The sequence below is a fragment of the Aspergillus homomorphus genome, assembly GCF_003184865.1.
Source record: "Aspergillus homomorphus CBS 101889 unplaced genomic scaffold BO97scaffold_9, whole genome shotgun sequence".
NCBI lineage: Eukaryota > Fungi > Ascomycota > Eurotiomycetes > Eurotiales > Aspergillaceae > Aspergillus > Aspergillus homomorphus.
Genome location: NW_020291895.1, coordinates 69,657 through 81,775, shown reverse-complemented (window position 1 = coordinate 81,775; position 12,119 = coordinate 69,657). Strand labels below are relative to the sequence as shown.

At 53.7% G+C, this 12,119-nt stretch overlaps 5 protein-coding genes across 5 annotated transcripts; 3 read left to right on the top strand and 2 right to left on the bottom strand.

Annotated features, from left to right (window-relative positions):
* Positions 1-524: 524 nt before the first annotated feature.
* Positions 525-1,724, top strand: BO97DRAFT_465814 (ERF4 family protein; the record flags this gene model as incomplete). Its single annotated transcript, XM_025699559.1, has 1 exon — positions 525-1,724. A coding segment is annotated over one exon (1,083 nt), but the record flags the coding sequence as incomplete, so codon positions are not given.
* BO97DRAFT_280348 (uncharacterized protein) lies at positions 1,725-2,053 on the top strand. The gene has a single exon (XM_025691062.1). It carries the CDS (start codon positions 1,842-1,844, stop codon positions 2,013-2,015), a length of 174 nt encoding a protein of 57 aa, XP_025553369.1. The 5' UTR covers positions 1,725-1,841; the 3' UTR covers positions 2,016-2,053.
* A 267-nt stretch (positions 2,054-2,320) lies between these two features.
* Positions 2,321-4,163, top strand: BO97DRAFT_441701 (AP-2 complex subunit mu). The gene is made up of 3 exons (XM_025698195.1): positions 2,321-2,733; positions 2,807-3,821; positions 3,881-4,163. Exons 1-3 carry the CDS (start codon positions 2,397-2,399, stop codon positions 3,885-3,887), a joined length of 1,359 nt encoding a protein of 452 aa, XP_025553368.1. The 5' UTR covers positions 2,321-2,396; the 3' UTR covers positions 3,888-4,163.
* A 523-nt stretch (positions 4,164-4,686) lies between these two features.
* On the bottom strand, positions 4,687-6,231 carry BO97DRAFT_280258 (uncharacterized protein). Its single transcript, XM_025691061.1, has one exon. It carries the CDS (start codon positions 5,964-5,966, stop codon positions 5,037-5,039), a length of 930 nt encoding a protein of 309 aa, XP_025553367.1. The 5' UTR covers positions 5,967-6,231; the 3' UTR covers positions 4,687-5,036.
* A 3,182-nt stretch (positions 6,232-9,413) lies between these two features.
* BO97DRAFT_386664 (kinase-like protein) lies at positions 9,414-11,941 on the bottom strand (the record flags this gene model as incomplete). Its single annotated transcript, XM_025693547.1, has 4 exons — positions 9,414-10,014; positions 10,253-10,543; positions 10,598-10,644; positions 11,204-11,941. 4 exons carry the CDS (start codon positions 11,939-11,941, stop codon positions 9,414-9,416), a joined length of 1,677 nt encoding a protein of 558 aa, XP_025553366.1.
* Between the last annotated feature and the right edge of the window lie 178 nt (positions 11,942-12,119).

The window sequence follows — 12,119 nt, the reverse complement described above, 5'->3', positions numbered from 1 at the left end:
TCTCAGAGAAGTCTGCCAGTACAACAATCCTACCTAGTAGTAACCAAACAGCAACAACAGCTATAGCAGCAGCAGCAACAGCATTGAATGTCGTGCTCAGATCAAGCACTGTCCCTTGCCGCGCCCCTTTTCAACTCTTATCCGCCAATCACAGTCCTTCCACACGGTCGCTTCCATCGACATCATTTCTTCTTTGGGAGTTTCCCACCAACTCCAGTACCTCCGTCAGCATCATTACCACCACCACCACCACGACTTCAATCACATCCGTCTCTCCCTCGCCTACCATTACGGCTTCTCCGTCACGGCCTCCTCACGCCCGTTTGCCAGACCCATTACCTCCCTCCGCAACCACGACGCCCGTTAGGCCGCCGTTGGACCCACCCCTACCACCGTCCGAGGTTAAAGATCGTGCAGCCCCCCGAGCCCACCGTGTTCGCCGCTGTTCTTTCGAGTCGTACCATCCCACCCCATCAGCCGACGAGAACGCCGCCGAAACCTCCTCTCAAGCCCAGTTTTCTTGCCGCCGGAACAGCTCTTGGATCTCTCCGTCGATCTTACGGCCGCCATCGGTTCGACTCGCGAATCCAATCAATTACGTGCCGCGCATCACCCCAGTCACCGTCCCCCGGTGCCCGCAGCAATCGGAAGAGAATCTCCCGCTCGAGGCGCATCGGGACGCCTATCCTCTTCTGACCATCCCCGAACAACGTCGGAGTCGACTCAACCCGTCACCCAATAGCCTGTTGGTCGAGCGCAGTCAAGGAGAAACCGAAAGTGGCCGTTCCAGCATCGCAGTGCCTGGAGGCCAGAGGCGCAGTGGCGCAGTAGAGGAATACTTGGTGTCGCAAGAAATGTCAGATCTGGGAGTGTCGAATGTCGCTCAGGATGCACCGAAACCGCGCACCCCGGAGCGGGCACATTTAGGCGCGGATTTTGTGGCCGACGGGCCCGGTCCGCTCCCGAACGATCGCCCCCGTCATGTGCGGTCGCAGGTCTCGCTGCGATCCCAATCTCAGATTGCTTCCGTACCCTCGAACACGGGGCTGCCTGCGTGCGGAGAGCCTGATATGGCCGAAGAATTAGCTTGGGGCCCGGCTCACCCATGTTTTCCTCACTTCAACCCACATGTCCCAATCAATTCCGAAGAATTCCTGACGACGCGCATCATTCGGATTCGACGAGATTGGATGGTCAAGGGGGATCTCGCGCCTACGTTCTCCAATCTATACCCGGAAATTCTTGATCCGCTACTTCCGGAGCAGGAGTTCCGCCGAGTCATCGCAACGGTGAACGATGAGCTCATCAAGGCCTTCGACCCTTTCAGTTTCCGCAATATCATCGATAGCGCCTTGGGTCTGCTCACAGGCTGGATATGGGAGGATCTGGGTGCCCCAGCTATTAAGAGTCACTTGAAACGCGTGGAGACGTGGCTGGAGAACTGGAACAGGGAGGTCGGGGCCAAAGATGGAGTACACATCTGGAGTCTGCGACGGACGGCCTATCTTTCGTTAGATATCCAAATTCCGGATCCCAAGGTCGGCATGATCCCGAGCGAAAGTGGCCTCTCTTTGCCCGGAACTCGTCCTGGCAGTGGCGCTGTCTAAGATTTATGACCGTCCCTCTTTTCCTTCATTTTTCATATTTCCCTTCTGTGTCTTGAAGGTTTACTTCTTTCTAATCATCACTCTCTTCATGCATGCATATATTGCCCCCCTTGCACATGTGGGAATGCTGCGAGTCATACTCTAATCTTTGACTTTCACTTGTTCAATTGTTCACCTGATCATTTTACATGCACGATATCCATGCCTGGTTACAAAGTATTTGATACCATTTGAATGTTTCGTCTGTGGGGAGCTCAAGCTGCTCTGGTCTGCATACCAGATGGAGTGTCCTCGATCTGCCTGTTGTTCATATCTTCATTCTTTTTTTTTTTCCAATTCTGTCTTTCCATACCTTTTCTTCATTCAAATTTCTTGCTTTCTCAAAACCCACAATACCCTGCCCTATGAATTCTGTTGATAATCTGATCCGAATCTGCTGCTAGATGTTGGATGTAGACGAGCGATGCAGGCCATTTATTGTACCTAAAATATGATGTTGAGAGTACGGTGGGGATAGATGCAGCCAGAGAAGACATGAGTATAGTGACTGAGACTGCAATAAGTCGACATCGAACTGGAATAATTGTAGTTCGAGCTGTGGTATTATTTATAGTGCCGAGTGGCCAGCCAGCTGCGAGGGAAATCCCTTCCCCACAACCGCTTCCGCCCCATCGCCGATTCTTGGATGAACCTCCGCCGACCTGCAGTTCTCCCTCCGCCGACCCCTTTTCAACCTCCCCCTCATTCCCCTCACCCCCTCCCTCTACCTATTTTCTCGTCCCTTCCACCATGCTCTCCGGCATCCTTATCTTTAATCAAAAGGGCGAGAATCTCATCTTCCGCTCTTTCCGCAGCGACTGCCGGCCGCGCCTGGCCGACATCTTCCGCATTCAGGTCATCTCCAACCCGCAGGTGCGTTCGCCCATCCTGACCCTGGGCTCGACGACCTTCAGCCATGTCAAACACGAGAACATCTACTTGGTGGCGGTAACCAAGAGCAACGCCAATGCGGCGCTTGTTTTCGAGTTTCTGTACCGGCTGGTCATGCTGGGGCGGAGCTATTTCGGGAAATTTGACGAGGAGGCCGTGAAGAACAACTTCGTGCTCATCTACGAGCTACTGGATGGTGAGTTTTACCTTTGGGAGGGCCCCCACGAAACAGTTCCCCCTGGTACTGACCCAATTTGCTTGCCCGACAGAAATCCTCGACTACGGCTACCCCCAAAACACGGAAACCGACACGCTCAAAATGTACATCACGACGGAAGGCGTGCGGTCGGCGATCGCCAACTCAGCGACGGACTCGAGCCGCATCACGATGCAGGCGACGGGGGCGCTGTCGTGGCGGCGCTCGGACGTGAAGTACCGCAAGAACGAGGCGTTCGTGGACGTGATCGAGGACGTGAACCTGCTGATGTCGGCGACAGGGACGGTGCTGCGGGCGGACGTGAACGGGCAAATCGTGATGCGAGCGTACCTGTCGGGCACGCCGGAGTGCAAGTTCGGGCTGAACGACCGGTTGCTGTTCGATGGAGACTCGGCGGGGGGCAGCTCGCTCGGCGGCGGCGGTGGCAGCGGCGGCGGCGCGATCACGGGGAATAGGGATGGGACGACCAAGGCGACGCGGGCGGCGGCGGGGTCGGTCACGCTGGAGGACTGTCAGTTCCACCAGTGCGTCAAGCTGGGCCGGTTCGACGCGGACCGGATCATCTCGTTTGTGCCGCCGGACGGAGAGTTCGAGCTGATGCGCTACCGCGCCACCGAGAATGTCAACCTGCCCTTCAAGGTCCACCCGATCGTGCGCGAGGTCGGCACCACCAAGGTCGAATACAGCGTCGCCATCAAGGCCAACTACAGCTCCAAGCTCTTCGCCACCAACGTCGTCATCCGCATTCCAACTCCCCTGAACACCGCCAAGACCACCGAGCGCACCAGCCAGGGCCGCGCCAAGTACGAGCCCGAACAAAACAACATAGTCTGGAAGATCGCCCGCTTCTCCGGCGGCAGTGAGTACGTGCTCACGGCCGAGGCGACCCTGACCAGCATGACCCACCAGAAGGCCTGGAGCCGCCCCCCGCTCAGCCTGTCGTTCAGTCTGCTCATGTTCACCAGCTCCGGGCTGCTGGTGCGCTACCTCAAGGTCTTCGAGAAGAACAATTACAGCAGCGTCAAATGGGTGCGCTACATGACGCGTGCCGGAAGTTATGAGATTCGGTAAGTTGCCCATCCCCTATTTTTGCATGAGTTTGGCTGCTGATTAGTGATTTGTACAGATTCTAGCTGTTACTGTTACTGCAGGCAGAACAGGGATAGTGGTTGGCCGGACGGACTGCACAAAAGAAACAATTTTAATGCTCCTACTACTACACCATACACCAGCATATCCTTTTTCTATTTCCCGGGGCGATGAACCCGCGCTTTTTTTCTACATACTGCATTTATAAGTACTTTTTTTTGTCTCATCGAGCTTGGTGTCTGGCGTTTCTGTCTTAGGCTATGATTGTTTGCTGTATGATTGAGTTTTGAGTCTGAGACCAGAAGAACAATATCAAAACCTGCATACAGAATTGAGCCCCCTGCTCCTCCAGTCTTCGTGAACCTGCACTCCACAGCAGACGCAAGACAGTGTTACCCCCCCAGGAACCAACCACGGTAGAGCTTAGTACCCATGGGGGATATACTCGATTGTGTATCTCCAGACGGTCCCGCCTCGTGACCAGCCTTTCCATATCAGCTGCAAAGAGCCCCTTCTAGGCTACTAGGCTAGCCTAGACTGGGCATCTATTCAGGCAACAGCCTCGGACAACCCCGTCTACCTACCATCTTGATTGAGTCGACAAATGAGGGATTGATGCAGTGGTCTACTCGCCGACTATTTCGTGCTTGAGATCAATTTCAATCGAAGCTTGACTCCATAGTGGATCCATAGAGTAGGGGCAAGATAAGAAACTATTACACAGAGAAGAAGAAGGTCTTGAAGATAAAGAGATAAGGATGTTTCCAATCGTAGCTAGTAGCTGGTAGCCACGGTATCATTATCTTCCCAGAAATTCCAGAAACAAACACCAGAACCCTATAAAGCAAAGTACAGAAGGGGGAATATCCGCCAAGTAAAGTAAAATCACAAGTCCCTCCCGCATGCTTGAATCACGTAAACAAAGATAAAACAAAATCCAAGGCCCGTTGCCCCACATAGCCATGAATAAGAACCAAAGGCCTAAATGTTGAATAAGTTACATGCATAGATACATTAGTAGATGAATAAGTAGGGTTGAAGTAGGGAGAGAAGGTGGATCCCGTCGAGGGATTTGGTGGTTGGAGGGGTCCGTCAAGGAGGAGGTGGGGAGATCAAAATGATGAAGGTAGAAGTTTTGAAGGGAAAAAAAAGAAGGTGAAGAAGTGAAGACGAGGATGATGAGGTGACATCTTTCACAGCCAGCTCTCATCGAGTCGACGACGGACTTTGCGACCACCGCGACGGAGCCCGATGTCACCGTCGCCGAGCAGGGCTTGCCATCGATGTCCTACGGACGCTTGGTCCTTGCCGAGTTTCTCGGCGCATTCGTCCCAGTCGCGCTGGGATAGCTGGAACTTTTCAAGCACAAGGTCGACGAGGCGCCGGTCGTCGTCGTCGGTCCATGAGAAATCAGGATGTGGTGGAGCTGCTGGCGCGGCTTCTGACTCCTCTATTGAAGGGAGCGCTGTGTCGGGATTGTGAGAGTGTGTTGCGCTTGCGCTGGGTTTCGTGGCCGCTTGGGCCGCTTGGCGCGGATGCGCCGGTGTCGCAGGGGATTGTGAAACTGGTGGTGAATGAAGAGCGTAGAAGTCTGATTGGGAGAGGCCGAGCGGTAGATCGCAAGGGAAGTGTCTGTGACGTTTGGGGGTCGCGAAGCGTTGCGATCGACTTGACAGCTCCTCTGAAGTCCTTTCGGTAACGCTCTTGCGAACGGGAGTTGTGGCGCTGGGTAGTTCGTCCTCCGTCTCTGATTCGAACGCATCGCGCCGGCGCTTGAGTGCGCCAGATGAGGGGCTCTGAGGCGTTATCCTAGACGCAACATTGTGTGTGGGTTTGATCTCTGGTTGGTGCTGGCGCGACGAAGGCTTTCGCAATCGCACGGACGGAGCGGGCCTGATCTGGACAGGGCTTTGGAGACGCTCAGGCTTTGCGCTTCGAGGTGACGGCGCGGGTGACCCATTCAGAAGCAATTGTAAGGCGCGACAGGTGCCGAGGAGGCCGTTGCCAGAAGGAACGAAGTCGTCGTCGGACGGTGGCGGTGTAGAGAATGAGCGATTGGGAGTGAAACGCGCCCGGCTCGACGGTCGCCGTACGTCGCAGGAAAGAGCGGAAGGAAGTAACATGATGTGGAGCTGTTGATGTGGTTCGCGACGAGTAGTAGAGATGATAGGAAGAAGGAGCGATAGGAAGTCGAGAAAGAGTCGTGAGCGATTGTTTGGGATTGTGGCAAATTGCGCGCCGGATAGAGGAATGCGCGCGTCGGGCTTGTTTTTGCGCCGGAGAAGGTGCTGGGGCAAGCAGAGCGAGATATAGGGTGGTGAAGCAAAGGATTGTAGTGAGCAATATTAGCGCATCAATTTAGGATAGTTCCGATTGATGCGACGAGGGAGCGACGAGAAAGCGACGGGGATGGTTGATGGACAGAAGCGACGGAAGCCGGAGGAGAATTGCGAAACGGAGGGCGGGATGATGGGGGGATGATATCGATCGACTCCAACCAGCGCCGGAAAGGAGTATTTTTTTTTTCTTGCTCGGTTCCGCAAACGGAGCCTAAGGACGCAACTTGGCCCACCCAAACTCGGTAATTGGATGCCTGATTGATTGGGAACAATGAAAGTCTAATTTGGTCTTCGATGGCAGGTTGTTGACCACACTAAGGAGTGAGGATGATCCCGGTTGCAAGTTGCAATGACGTCTGACTGAATGCAGTAGTGAAGGAATGGATTCAATTGGTGTGCATTGGCATGAATCAATTGATTGAGTGAATGAATGATGGTCGACAAAGAATGACTGAGACAAAGGCCCTCATTCCCTCTCCTGCGCCCTCTTTTCCTCCTGGACTGGAACTTGAACTTTACTTTCTTTTCTCGTCCTTTTCTCCTGGAGACAGGGAATGGGCTAACTTTTGAAGGTCTCCAGCAGCCATGGAAGCGAGTGATCAACCCGTGATTAACCTGCCCCCTCCTCGTGGGCGAAGGGAGACAAGGAGTACAGGAGCCACAACAGGAGCCACCGGGGAAGGGATGCAGTCTGCAAGGCACCCATCGCAGGGTGGCCCGCTGCGACATGACTCCATCGCCGTGTCCACTTCGATGTCATGGACGGCTTGATGCCCCGTCTATCATCACGTGTTGGCCCGTGCCGTGGAAAGTGGGACGACGTGAAGCTGTGTTGCATTGCAGCCATGCTCCTGATTGTTGCTTTACAATGTCTTTCTCTGAGAAAGCGCTAAATCGAAATAGTCCCTTGGATATTGTCTAACTGGGTGGTTTCAGAAGGCATCACGTCCCTCTGTTCAGTGCAGTGGTTGGGAGACTTCCACCAACACCCTTCTTCACTCCCAGTATCAACCTGGATTCCTCCCATTCAACTCCCCTCAGAGCCTTTCCCAGTAGTGTCTTGACCAACCCTCGAGTGTCCGATATATTAAAGGCACTCTCTTCCGCAGTACTTTAGGCATTATCATTGTTGCTCTTCCTCCATCCGCCGTACTCTCATGATCAACGAGATGATATCACCTCTCATCTATGAATGCCCAATGCGGCATAATTGAGGTTTCAAGTCGCGTTGCGCGTCCGCGTTGTGTTTTGCGGGTCGCGTCGGCTACGGTGCGTGTCCACCAATCAACGCAAGCCGGGTGCATGAATGCCTGGCTGCCTCAGGAGACGATCCATATGCAACGACTTGAACCGATGCAAGATGACAAACAGCGGACATCAGTGAAACAATCCCTTCTGCTGCTGCAGGTCATCAGCAGGCAAGCAGGCAAGCAAGCATCCTTGCACAGAGCCCCAGAAAATCTCCGAACAGCAGCGCCCTGATGAAATATCTCCTATCGCTCGATCTTATCAGCGACACGCCCACTGCCCCTTCGCTCCTTGCATCCCCCCTGGGGAATCTGTCGCGCCTCAGCCCTCTCCACCTGCATTCTTCTCCAGGGCAAGGATCGCGAACCCGACCCTAGTGACGTGATTCCTGGTGGCTGCAGGCTGGCAGTCGGAAGAAAGGACGCTCGTGTCTCATGTTCCGTGACAAACCACTGGCTCCGACTCGAACCTAGTATACCTAGCACGGGGTGACTCCCCTTGTTCGACAGCCGCCCATTGATCGCGTTGTCAGTCACACCATTCGACCTGCTGATGTACGACACGACACTGCCCTGCCTGCCCTGTCTTGCCCTGCCCTGTCCTGCCCCTATTGTTCCTTGTGCCCTTCGTACACGCTCCCATCCTCGACCCCTGCTCAGATGCAAGAAAGGATCACTTGCATGTGGAGGGGAGGCTTGTGTGCATGTAATGCCAGCCGGCCCGGCTGCATTGCATTATCGCGCACGATGATGCTGCACTCAGACGGGAGTCCAAGCAGCTGCTGCACCGTGCCTCAACTCTCTGAACGATAAACGTGCAGAGCTTGAACCGGATCTAGTAGAGCCCACGAGCACTTGAGAAGCATGCTGACTTTACCCTAACCATCCTTTGCCCATGCTACCACACTGCCCGAACCCATTCTCCCAACCTGCCTCCAGCTCAGTATACCAACCCAGGAAGCCCTACCACAAGAAAACAATCCCTCACAGCTCTTTCCCAAGATAACCCTCACTCAACCAACCCTCGGCCCAGACCTGAGGCTCCTAATTGAATCCCCCTCCCCCACCCCAAACCAAACCTAACCAGCCCCTCCCTCCAAGACCCCTACAACAAAACCATATCTCCCTCCTATACCCCCCTAAACAGAGGCAAGACTGATATCCTTCGAACACCCCCCCTCTCCCTTCCTCCCCTAACCAACCGTCCAGATACCCTCCCCAGCCACCACCCCCAAAGCAATCCCCAGAGAACCCCCTCCCGCAAACAGAACGCAAGGGATAACAACGCAGATCTCGGACAATTCATCCGCGCCGCGCGCCGTCCTGCACGCACACGCATAACACAGACGCACACGCGCACGCGCATAAGTGCAGCGCGTGCAAATCCACTCCAGATTAATCTGATTCGATAATGGCGCGTGGCAGCGCGTATGCGTGTTGCTGCACGTCACGTCCCATCACGTTGAGTGTTCGTGACTTGCAGGGCTTATGCAGGGTTGACGTCTGCGGGTGATTGTGCAGGTAAGTCGCGCGTGTAAGGTAGGGATAAGGGAGGGGAGGTGATCTCCTTGTTGGACTGGTCGGTTCTTGGGAGTTAGCTTATAGGATGGTCTTCTGTGTCTGCGCCTTGTTCGAGCTGGGTTTTTTCTTTTGGTGTTGGAGGGTTGGTGAACCGGTTTGTGGTTATAGGTTTGTGGTGGGGTGGGGTGGCTGTTTTTCGTTGGGACGGGGTTAGCACTGGCTGCGTGTTTGGTTTTTGCTCTTGCATGGGGTAGAATTTAAAGGTTGAGGCTGTGGTGGTATTTTCTTCGAGGTTTGGTTCTTTCATCACGCCCCTTTTTTATCTGTCATGGAAGTCATTTTCGATGGTACTCGAGATGAGAACGTGTCATTCCGGTCTAATAGTGCATTATCTAACTAATCTGGTGCCTATGCTATCAAGGTAAGATGTGAAAACAGAACGATGCGTGCTCAAGCCAGCCAGCTACTCCGACTCTACCGCCACCTCGTCTAACTCCTCGGGATCGGTGCCAGACAGACCTCGAAACAACCTTGGAAGCCCTAGATCGGATAATGTGAGCGAGGCTTCTTCGTGGCAGACTCCCTCTGCAATCTGGTCTTCCTCTTCCAATGACTCTTCACTCGGCCACTCATCGCTTGATTCCTCGTCATCCTGTGTCGCGAGGATCTCGGATTCCGTCTCTGCATAGGCCGATATGCGGACAACGGAGTCCTCCCCGGTGTTCCGAGGTACCCAGTCTTTGATTGCCCGGGTGTACAGGTCTAGGAATGATTGGTGGTGGGCCGGATTGGTGAACCATTCATGCGCCAAAGCCTGCCTCGCAGTCATGCGATCCTCTGCTTTCCATGCCATTGTCTTGAAGATGAAGTCCTGAGCACGAGGTCTAAGCGAATGCGCATAGAAGATGCTTAGTATCTTCAGTGTGCCACCGTCCCCACCAAGTACATCTGACCACGACATGACCTCAGGATCGGGTGTAGGCTCTCCGGTGAGTATGACAGCTGTCAAGCAGCCCAGGGACCACATGTCGATAGCCTTGGTGTAACGTCTCTCGAGCAACTCACTATTTCAGTTAGCCTAGAATCGATAAACAACGCTGCAGACGCGCCGATCTGGGCGCTGCCGCTTGGTGATTTAAAGGCTTGGCTACAATATGAGGACGACGCACAGGGCAGGAGCGGCCTGATACTCTTTGAAGAAATAGGGCTGCTTCAGGCTTCCAGGCAATGCTCAAGGACGGCTGATCACCTTCAGCCACAACATGATCGGTGTGATAAAAGAAAATGAAGAGTATGACTTACGGAGCACGATACGGAATTGTGCCCACCATCGTCGCCATTCTCCCGGTTGAAGTCACTCGAGTAGCGCAGCCAAAGTCGCTAAGCACAACCCTACAGCCAGCTTCCAAGGTTGCCAGAAGTATATTGTCGGGCTTTACATCGCGATGAACAATGCCTCGGTCATGGAGGTATAACAACGCCTTCGTGATCTGTCGTACTATCGCCGCAGCCTCCATATTGTCCAGCTTCCCTCCTTTGAAGTGAACGTAGGAGAAAAGGTCTCCTCCCGTGAGCAGCTCCTGGAAGATATAGCTTTACTATCATTAGCCGTTGTCAGTTTTTCCGAGTACATGCACGGTCACTCACAATGTATCCTGTGAGTAAACCACCTTCTCGAGACTGACAATATTAGGCTGTACACAGGTTAGCAGGTCGCTCTTATCAGAGGCTCGCAGCGGTCAAGCTGATTAGTGGAGCGCCAGGATCAGTTTGTTTTCCATGAACTGAGGTCGAAGAAGACAGTGAGCAGCTCATCTACTACACTCACTAGCTCACTCTAGATGTGAGGACAGTTCTATCGCCAAAGTGGAGCAAGCTCCCATACTTTGAAGTATTCGCAAAGGATGACCTCAATGTCCGGCGATGTCGTCCTTATTTTGTCCAATCGAGAAATGTCTTTTGTCAGTGATCAGAAACCGGGGGGTTAAAGACATGCTCGAAGGGGGGGGGGGGGGGGGCGGGGGGGGTCATTTCTGAATGTGTCGCGATGACCATGATGGAATAAAAGGTCACCAACAGGACGTTCACCTCCCTTCGACGCGCGCGCAACAGAGTGCTTCCGTATGAGCAATATTGGACGGCATCGTTCAAGACGAGATGAACCAAGAGTGTGCGTGAGAGCTTTGGATCAAACTCCCCTGGCGCTCCACACGTTTGACTGCAAACGACATCTCAACGAAGAACAGCACTTACATGATAAAGATCTTTCAAGATCATAGCCTCCTGCTGCACGATACCTAGCTTCTCCTTCAATCGCATCCGAATATAGTCACGATACACACCCTTCATAGCCGCATTCGGGGGTTCTTCCTCACCCCGTGCAGCATGCTCATGGAACATGCCGAAATCCTGTTTCACCGTTATGATAACTTTTTCTTTGAGCAGCCGGGTATCGAGGACCTTGCACGCGAGCTGCTTTCCATCCACCCTCCGGTACGCCATGTAGACCGTCCCATAACCCCCGAGCCCGATCTTCCGGCCCGTGAGCATGAACTCGCGGCTCAAGAGCGACACCTCCCTGGCTTTGACAGCATTGGTCAGTCCTCCGTGGGTTTCAGAATTGAACCTGATGTACTTGTCCCCGCCGATTTCGAGGATGTCGCCGTCGCTTAGGAGGAAGCTGCCCCTGCGGCTACCCATGGTATAGCCATTCCAGGTAGTGATGTTTAGGGAAAGGTCTCTGGCGTAGACGAGCGGCGCAACGTCGTCTGGATTTTCCCGGTCATAGAGCACAGTGTAGATCTGGAGATGTTTGCGGGATACGTGAGTATCGTTCACAACGTAGTCACAAGCTGGACCCCGGCCGATGGTGATGACTTGGTCGCTGTATATGGGGAGGGGCTTCGTGATCTGAGCGGTTTCCGGACAATATGTTGCAATGGTGCCGACGTAGAGGCGTTGCCGGGAGCTAGAGGATGAAGGCGCGGTCATGCTGGGGTTTGAGGACATGAGGAAATGAAGATTTTGATGGAAGAATACTGATAACTAAGTCTGGGGAAATTGAAGAAGAGAAATAGTACGCAATGAGCGTGAGATGAATGCAACGATATAGACCGATGATTACTGGCAAAGCGCCGAGAAGTTCCTACACTATAGATCTATGCTGCCT